Source organism: Argopecten irradians, chromosome 8 (genome assembly GCF_041381155.1).
Source record: "Argopecten irradians isolate NY chromosome 8, Ai_NY, whole genome shotgun sequence".
Classification (NCBI taxonomy): domain Eukaryota; kingdom Metazoa; phylum Mollusca; class Bivalvia; order Pectinida; family Pectinidae; genus Argopecten; species Argopecten irradians.
In genome coordinates this window covers 10,804,008-10,814,100 of record NC_091141.1, presented here as the reverse complement: position 1 = coordinate 10,814,100, position 10,093 = coordinate 10,804,008, and the positions used below count along the sequence as shown (strand labels likewise).

At 34.1% G+C, this 10,093-nt stretch overlaps 1 protein-coding gene across 2 annotated transcripts; it reads left to right on the top strand.

Moving 5' to 3' along the window:
- The first annotated feature begins 100 nt into the window (after positions 1-100).
- On the top strand, positions 101-9,096 carry LOC138329337 (uncharacterized). Of its 2 annotated transcripts, none has more exons than XM_069276254.1 (3): positions 101-228; positions 4,772-4,937; positions 7,732-9,096. In XM_069276254.1, the coding sequence occupies exons 2-3, from the start codon at positions 4,773-4,775 to the stop codon at positions 8,590-8,592; spliced, it is 1,026 nt and encodes a 341-aa protein (XP_069132355.1). In that variant the 5' UTR covers positions 101-228; position 4,772; the 3' UTR covers positions 8,593-9,096. The 2 variants fall into 2 exon arrangements, with proteins under 2 accessions (XP_069132355.1, XP_069132356.1); XM_069276255.1 differs by lacking the exon at positions 101-228 and adding an exon at positions 318-637.
- Positions 9,097-10,093: the final 997 nt, after the last annotated feature.

The following is a 10,093-nucleotide window of genomic DNA, read 5'->3' as shown; positions in this document are numbered from 1 at the left end:
TGAATTTTGAGGCTTGAAAGTAATTGACCAATCAAATAGCTGGAATTACGATCTCGTGAGACTTCCCGACAACTATACCCGAACACCTGCTTGTGACGTTCTAGTTCATTGGTTAATTAAAATTTTCTGACCAATGAAATAGCGGCTCTTATATGTTCCATGGATTCATCATGGCGGCGAATGAAAACAAACTTCAGTAAATGAGTCCAGACACGTCTTTCGCGGCAGGTTAGTTGAACTATGTCTAAACTAGACGAATAAGTCAGTCTAGCAAATAAGTCTTAATCTGATCGCATGTACTTAAACCCAGATTACATTTTGGAATGAACGGAAAGTGACAAACGATGATACTTGTATTAGACTGTATTCCAGCTGTGATGGTCTTAGCTCTAACAAAAACATTCCCAAGTCCATGTTGACAAATCTTTGTTTATCACGAGACTGTCGATTATTTTGCTTGGAGACTGTGCCATCGCCCAGTCTTTAAATAGAACACGCGCATACTAATGATAATATTATGATCAGTTCACTATCACTTTGTCATTGAAGTTGTCAACCAGCTAACATGCAGACAACCACAGATAGATAGTTTAACAAGGCACCCCCACAAAAATCCAGTTTCCTGATTTAGCTTACAGTCAGTATAGTGTATACCGGATTTTTTTATGCTTTTGCAACATTCATTTTTTATAATTTATTTTTTATTTCTTTTTCATGTGCAATAAACCAAAATACTACAAATATCTAAATACTTTCATTCGTTATCACTATCATTATCATTCCATAATTCTTAACATATCTTACTCATCATTATCATCACTACCATCATATTCATTTTAATCATGATCATTAGCAGCATCACCATCATCATAATAGTACCAGCATCATCATCGCATCATTCAACATATCGTCTTATTCATCAACATGCATATGTAATCATACTGTCACTTATCATACTGGTACTTCATACTCTCATCTTATACAAATTATTCAAGAACAATCGCACTATTATTCCATCCATTCCACAGACACATAAGAAAAGAAGTATACATAATCATATATAGTCTTCTCACACTCTATCTTTCACTCACGAAGGTGGTTATTAGTAAGGCGATATTAATAAAGATCCAACAGGGTAGTTCCTTCCAGTAAGCTGATTTTTTAATCAGACAGTTGTTGACATGTTTCGACTCGAAGCGAGCCGTCCTCAGAACTTAATTTAAGAAAATTTTGTAAAATTAGATTTAAGTTAAGGTGTATAGTGTATATAATGATAGAGGTATATTGTAATTATAAGTAGAGCAGAAAGAAATCAACAGTGTCAAACAGCTGAGCTGGCGCGCTCACCAGGACCGGGGCTGACTGGGCCCGGTGCTGGCTAGGACCGTGGTGCTGTATTCCGCTTAAAACAAATTTCCTCCTCAACAATATATCTTAACCTTGTAGCTATATTTGCCTGAGATATATGCCATGCTAGGTGGTTTACCTAATTATAACCAAAATAACTGAGAATTTTATTACAATTTTTAATTTTTATTCATTCTTGATTTTTTTGACAGCATTTGCCTCCCTTTAATCGTTCTTCTATATGTCAGACACACAGTTTACCTCAGTTTCTGTAGTATATTTCACTCTTATGCATTAAAGTAAATGAAACCATATGCATTATTAAGTTTATCGTACTTGTTTTACATCGGTTACCTACTAGGCAATAAAACTGAACCATATGAAATATCAAATTCTCAGCGAGACATTTTGTTTTACAATATACACATATGAATACCTTTCCGCAGTGAATTTATACAGCAAGTCTACAAAGTATATATTTGACGTTTTGTGAGCGGTTGACGTAGTTAGATATCATGAATGGTAGTTATGTTTGTTTTCGACAAAATAATATGTAAATGCTTGGTATACGCACAAAATACTTGGAAACCTACCAAAAGATTTTTTTTTAATAATAATAAAACTGAGGTAGTTTTTAACATCATTCAGATTTAGACGATTTTTTTTCTTGAAATCCGTTGTTACAAATTGGTCTTTGGTTGTGCTAAGAAAGAAGAGCTTGGCGTATTTTCATTTTATATGAGGCGTTAGATATATGTCTTTGTAAAGAAGTGTTAGTCGCGATCTATCTTCAAGTCACGGGCATATGTTTTAAGTTTTTGTAAGATTGTGCACATCTGTCATATTGGGGCCAGTTTATAAATACCGGATTTCAGATTTTATTTTTACTACCAGACATGTAAGTTTGTATCAGGAGGTCACTATTTGATTAGTTTTAACGTCCTATTACACAGCCAGGGTCATTTAAGGACGTGCCAGCGTTTGTTGGTGGAGGAAAGCCGGAGGTTAAAACCCCCGGAGAGAAAAACCACCGACCAGCGAGCCGAGTACCTGGCAAACTGCCCCAACATGGGATTCGAACTCGCGACCAAGAGGTGGAGGGCATGTGGTAATATGTCGGTACATCTTAACCACTCGGCCACCGCGGCCCCAGGAGGTCACTATTCATTTATTATAGTCATATATGTATAAAGGACATATAGCGTAACAGTACATTACAATATATGATAGTAAATAGGCCTTTCAAATGATAACAGTATGTTTTTTATAATAGTAGGTATATAAACATTTCTCTTAAACGTTTCAGCATTTCGTTACTGCATTAAACACAAATAATGGTATTCGTTTCCAATATCAGTAAAACATAGATTACAAGTTATATTTACTTCCAGATGTCCCAGTCCATCTTTCAGTTTCTATAAGTAAGTGCATGATTTGTCTATCTGATGACTTTAATTAAGATGGGTTTTTATTTCAAAATTACTTTTGAAATAAGAAATATTATTTTAGAGTACTTGAACATTACAAGTGCTATATACAATATCAGAATTAAATAACAAAAATACTTTTTGAAAAGTTAGAGCTGAGACTTTTTCAGCATGTATTTAAAAGTGTTTAAAATATGTTCATAAGTTTAAAAATGATTTCTTTTATTTTAAAACAATTTTGCCACAGTTTAAAAACATGTTTTTCTTTTTTTTCTCTTTAGCGTTAAAAACAAACAAGAACACAAAAGGAGCTAATTCATTTGAAAACATACATTGGTATTTATCAGTCAGTGGGAACGTGGATGAAATGCAAGAAAAATAGAAGAAACAGCTATCTGTAACATTTAGATAAAGCTACATAATAATAAAATACATATATATCAATATACACTATATCATTTATTTTAAAAACCAGGTTAGTCTCGATATATTTTAATACATGGATATAATATCTGTAATTCTGACATATAAGTTTGCTCTAAGTATAGACGAGTTATCTATCTTTACGGGCCCCACCAGCACCGGTCCCAGTCAGCCCGGTCCCAGTGAGGACAGCTCAGCTGTTTGATGCCACTCGAAAGAAAAGGAGATATAACAAAGGGTACTAAAATAAATAGTACATATTTTATTACCAGTTTACATACTGTAACATTGGAATGTATAAAGTGCAGTTATTATTTACATACTAAAAGTCTGTTGTATATGCATTTATGGTAAAATAGATATACCAGTACTATTCAAAGTCTTGATGAAATTAATAAAAGACTCGCTTTATTGTGATATATTTGGTAATAGCTATTTGAAAAAAATCCAGGGGTCTAAAGTTACTGTTTGAATAGCTACTGTTGTAGGGAAAAAGATATATCACCTTCTGACTGAAAGCCAACCAGAAGGTGATATCTTTTCCACTACAACAGTAGGTACTGTTTGAAATGAATCTTGAGGGAATCATTTGGCATGTATCAGTGATCCCTAAGCATCCATACCCTAAGGAATGAACGAGAGTATTTTTCAATTATAGTTTCATGGCACTAATAAAACATTCCTGCAGTAAACTCCACTTTAAGGTGAATCCTACTACTCTGATGATTTCTATATCAGATCTGTCTAAAAAAATACCAAATCAACTCCAATATTCAACCCAAACATTTGAGATGATACTGCTAGGATAAATACCATAATGTAGCAAACAGAGCACAAAACCTAATTTTTTCAGCTTAACTATCGGCTAGCTATATATGGCTGCAGTTGAAACATACCAATAGAAAGGGTCTCAGCTATTATGATGCTTCAGTAAAATTCTGTTTTATTTAAACTTATCGAAAAACTTAAAATCTTACTGCGCATCCAAAATGAAAATGTATCCATCTACATTAAAGAACTAACCTCAATGTATCTTCACTAGAAGCCTGAAGTGGCATTCAACGATTCAACCCATTGATTGATTGATATATATATATATATATATATGACATCCAATTAACCCTTGAATTTTGACAAATTTCAGACATCATGTCAAATCATTTCTTAAAACGGTTTAAAACTATTTGCAGGGCTATTGTATACGTAGCCAGTTTGGAGGTGATATAAAGGCCCCATTTCCAATCTAAAATACCGGTAGCCATCATTTAAAATTCATGATATTCATTTACAAATGATGTCTGTAATGACCAAGTTAAGAATGTTTAATTCAAAACTTTTAAAGATATTAGATTTCCAATCAAAAAGCCATGTGATATGTTTTTTCAGACAAGAGATCTAAAATAAGCATTGAAAACAATTATCAAATAGTTATTTATCTAAATTTTGTTGTTGGGAGTGAAGAACGCACTGTGAAGGGTCTTCTGGATGTCCTGCATGGAGTGTATTTGTAAGAATATTTAAATTACACTTAGTTGGTCACTTTTTAATGACTTATGGATGTTTTATCATTACAGGATGCCTCGAAAACGTAAGAAATCAGGTAGGGACAGGAAAGCACCACTGATATTTACAGAGAGTCCTGTTGATATACAACGAAATGTGCCGAGTCCTGTGTGCTGTGCTCTTCATCCGCGCACTGCCCAGACTATTCCAGTGGAACAACTAAACAAATCATCCTGGGTAATAATTCCGATTGAACTGATTACTACATGTTAATGTAATTCTTTCCTTTGTCAATGATCACCCAGGGGTCCCCTCTTTTCATTTTAATAAGTGGTGTTCTTACTAATTGAGTCCATCGAGTATTGTTGGTAACAATTGAGTAACAAATCTGTAATCAAGTTTCGTCAGGATTATCCGACACCATGATAAACCAAAGCAAAAAGTTAGCTGATCAGTAAAACATGCAAAAAACTTATAGTCAACTTGTCAAAATCATTCCTTTGTGCATGGTTGACATTCATATCGTTTCAAATTTTAAGCATCTAGACAAATTAAAGAGCATATTAGCACTACATACAGTGATACCGCTTATTATTTAGCAAAACCTGTAACAGTTAATAGTTATCCCTTTGATCTCCCACACAGCTCGGTGACGATCAGTTTGCAAAACGTTTCTGATTGGCCAACCAATCAGGGAACAGTATTGACATGTGCGTAAGACTTTGATAGACTAATAGTTTTGCTGGTAGGCGGGACCAACGTTTGACAGTATACGTAAAAATAATGTCTTTTTTGCTTTACAATTGTTTTGATAATATTCAAATGATCACATTCGTTAAACGCAGCTTGCAGTTTGTAACCAACTTCTTTTTATGTGTAACATAAAGTAGGGAAATAATATTTTATTACCATATACATGTCTCAATTATTGAAAATTTGCTTTAGAAGTTAAAAAGCTAATACTCCAGGCGAAAATGATTTATGAAAGAAAATTACATTTTTTTCAGTTTATTAGAAATAGTTTGAACAAACATTCATTTTTGCCGATCTGAAAATTTGCAAATGTGGAACTTTCTGAATATTCAAAACATGATGAAATTTTTACATTCTCTAACAGATTGCATTCAAATATCTAATATTGGACAGCAATGTTGCATGTCTGCCAAGGATATTTCATGCAGAGTTCAGAACTTCCTACTTTAAGATTGCCTTAGCAAATATTAACATAAATGTCTGCCAAGGATATTTCATGCAGAGCTTCAGAACTTCCTACTTTAAGATTGCCTTAGCAAATATTAACATAAATGTATGCCAAGGATATTTCATGCAGAGCTTCAGAACTTCCTACTTTAAGATTGCCTTAGCAAATATTAACATAAATGTCTGCCAAGGATATTTCATGCAGAGCTTCAGAACTTCCTACTTTAAGATTGCCTTAGCAAATATTAACATAAATGTCTGCCAAGGATATTTCATGCAGAGCTTCAGAACTTCCTACTTTAAGATTGCTTAAGCAAATATTAACATAAATGTCTGCCGAGAATATTTCATGCAGAGCTTCAGAACTTCCTACTTTAAGATTGCCTTAGCAAATATTAACATAAATGTCTGCCAAGGATATTTCATGCAGAGCTTCAGAACTTCCTACTTTAAGATTGCTTAAGCAAATATTAACATAAATGTCTGCCAAGGATATTTCATGCAGAGCTTCAGAACTTCCTACTTTAAGATCGCTTAAGCAAATATTAACATAAATGTCTGCCAAGGATATTTCATGCAGAGCTTCAGAACTTCCTACTTTAAGATTGCTTAAGCAAATATTAACATAAATGTCTGCCAAGGATATTTCATGCAGAGCTTCAGAACTTCCTACTTTAAGATTGCCTTAGCAAATATTAACATAAATGTCTGCCAAGGATATTTCATGCAGAGCTTCAGAACTTCCTACTTTAAGATTGCTTAAGCAAATATTAACATAAATGTCTGCCAAGGATATTTCATGCAGAGCTTCAGAACTTCCTACTTTAAGATTGCCTTAGCAAATATTAACATAAATGTCTGCCAAGGATATTTCATGCAGAGCTTCAGAACTTCCTACTTTAAGATTGCCTTAGCAAATATTAACATAAATGTCTGCCAAGGATATTTCATGCAGAGCTTCAGAACTTCCTACTTTAAGATTGCCTTAGCAAATATTAACATAAATGTCTGCCAAGGATATTTCATGCAGAGCTTCAGAACTTCCTACTTTAAGATTGCCTTAGCAAATATTAACATAAATGTATATAGTTCCTGCATGTTTGGTTACAGATTTCAGTTTGCAAAACGCATTAAAATCTAGGCAATAGTTGTATAATTATGTAAGCAGAAGGAGGAGAGAAAACAACCAGCAAATCATTCATTTTTCTGGTATCATGCAATTAAGTGTATCTTTGGTACAAATAGGGAAGTAGATCACTTAGAAAGTCATGGTACAAAATGCGACGAACAGTGGCCGCGCCTTCTTTCCAAACTATTAGTCAATCAAAGTGTTACACTTACACCGGTTGATACTGTTCCCTGATTGGTTGGCAAATCAGAAAAGTTTTGTAAACTGATCATCACCGAGCTGTGTGAGAGATCAAAGGGATCGAAACTATTTACCGTTACAAGTTTCGCTAAATAATAAGCGGTATCGCTGTGTTAATGTAAACGTTCAGATGAGCATGATTTGTGAAGAAAATAAGCGACAAGAAAACATGACAGCACAGAGAGGCCTCGCAATTGTAAGGCTTTGAAAGAAACTTTTATATGAGACTTGTTTATACATTAAGGAAAAACTAATCAATTTTAATGGATCATTGATTGGTTAAATAAAACTTATGATCGACCATGAAATCAAATGATAATAAAATTCTGGGTTGTTGCTCTTGGAATTTTTGATGAGCTTGATCAGGTACATGAACCTTGAAAATTGCAGATTTACATATTATCACATAATGGTAGCAGTAGCAGATATTTTGTTTTGAAATATTTATGTTTTCTTGACAAGGTTTCACCACAGTTCAGTAGTAATGTCCAATCTGGGGGACCAAGAGGCAGAAGGGCTTTACGACGCCGAAGGAAGTCTTCTGCAGATATCAATGGAAAGAAACCTGAATGTACATGTGGGTCAACAAGCCATGACCAGGTCAAAGGTCAAGGTCAAAAAGGAAGCAAATATAGGTCTCTGGAGTTTGTGGAGAATAAAAGAGCTAGAACAAGTATTTCAGTGCTGGAGGAAGTAAGTATTGAGGAAAATGCTTCTCCAAATGTACCTAAACATCAGAGAAAACTAAGAAGACAATCACGTACATCCTGGATTGATGACAGGTGTGATGATGAACCTGTTTTAAAGCGTAAAGTAAGACAAAAAAATTCAAGGCTAAGTGTAAGAAGTGTAGAGAGAGACGATATCAATAACAGAGAAAATTTGATAGGATCGATTAATACAGAGTGCTCTCCCTTACCTGGGAGTCCTGTTGACGTGAGTACGCCAGTTATCAACAAGGAAGATGGTGCTAACTTTCAAACGCCAGTGAAACGATTATTTCCAGGAAAAATTCAAATAGCAGGACATCTTCCTGACTACATTCAACCCAGGAAAAAACATCAGGGAATGACAAATTCACCGTTCAGTGACACAAACATACAAAGCCCAGTCTGTGATTCTGTATGTGATAGCGACCCAGAGGAACAAACACCAAAATCTAGATATTTTCTGCGCAAGTATTTTGAAATGACTGTATGCTCTACTCCCAAAGATGGCCGAGCACTAGGGTCAAGGATTCTTGTTTTAGACACCCCAGAGACAGAATATGGTTTACCAGCAAGGAAAAGGCAGTTGGGTGAAGCTGCAAAGGAAGCACCATGAACTTTTGTTGTTAAGTTTACAATCTTTTCAGAAATAGTCTGGAAATTATTGTTACAATTTTTTGAAAAGAATTTTTATAAAGATGCAATGTCATAAACAAGTGATAAGTAAAAAAAATCTTTTTAGAATTTATAGAAATCATGATTCATGTCGATTTAAACAAGTGATTCTACTGAGAAAGGTGATGGAAAACTTTAATTTTAAAAGTTGATCAAAAACAATAATTCTTACAGAGAAGACCAGCTTTGAAATGTTTGTACAAGACTTCTCTATCCTTGAAGGTCATCAAAGATACCAATAATTAAGGTAGAACCAGGATTTAAAGATTAGAAAAGTGTCTATGGTTACTATAGATATGGCTGAGTACTATGGTTACTATAGATATGGCTGAGTACTAATGGTATTTCCACATTGTTGCAGGTCGGCAATGCTAATATACAGTAAATCAATGATGTTTAAATTGTATTTGTATTCACTGCCTTATATTAAATGCATGAAAACATATTGGACTTTTCTACTTTATTTTGTTTTTGACATTCCTGTCCTGTAGATATCACATTATTCCATGGAATATTGACTGTCATAGTAACTGAGGATGCCAACAGAGCATATTCGATACTCATCATTTGAACAGTAATTGATTTTTATCGTGTATATATATGTCTAATAAACATTAATACATGGCAGTAATATTAGCTTCCTTCCATGACTTGGGATTTTTTTCTCTGTCAGTGCTCAAGACATTTCCAAGTTCCTTCCATTTCTTTGGGTTTACAGTAATCCATCTGGTCCTGATGAATTCTTTCCCATCTAATTTTGACAGAAATTTAAAAATAATTTCTTCATAGCAGGTTGTGTCTAGGAAATGGTTAACTGACATTTCTGTCTCAAATACAGGTAGCTCTCCTGATGGTTTCTTAGTAAAGACATTTGTAAAGAAATTAACAAGTACTTCTGCTTTCTCAGAATCCTTGATGCAATCTACATTAGGTCTCCATTTACTGTTCACTTTAATCCCTTTAGGTCTGAAATGATAAAATCCCTGTTCTTACTTTCCTCATTGCATACATCCAAAAGCGTTTTGGTTGGTATTTAGTATATTGTACAATTTCCTTTTCCATGTCCTTCTTTGCTTTTCTTAATTCCCATTTAACTTGATTTCTGTAGTTCCAAGCCCTCTGTTTCTTGTTGGTTTTCTTGACGACTTTCCCCAATACAATACCTTTACCTGTGTGTTGTTTGATGTATTATTTTGTGTGGTATGTCTTGATCTGTATTTCATTTCAAAATTTGTAAGAAGATTGTGTATGGGTCCTCAATATCCTATTCTGATAAGTTGTCCCAATTAGTATTCTTTAATTCCTCCCTCATGCTGTTATAATCCCCATTTTGATAGTTATTTCCTTTATTGTGACCATCATTCTGTTGGAATACAAAATTAAAAGATGATACCATGTGGTCGCTGTTTTTACCATCTACACTTCATTATATTGTGGTACCT

Coding starts and splice junctions, on each gene's coding strand:
- LOC138329337 (XM_069276254.1), top strand. CDS start 4,773: ATGCCTCGAAAACGTAAGAAATCAGGTAGGGACAGGAAAGCACCACTG. Junction 4,938..7,731: donor AACTAAACAAATCATCCTGG/GTAATAATTCCG, acceptor TTTCTTGACAAG/GTTTCACCACAGTTCAGTAG.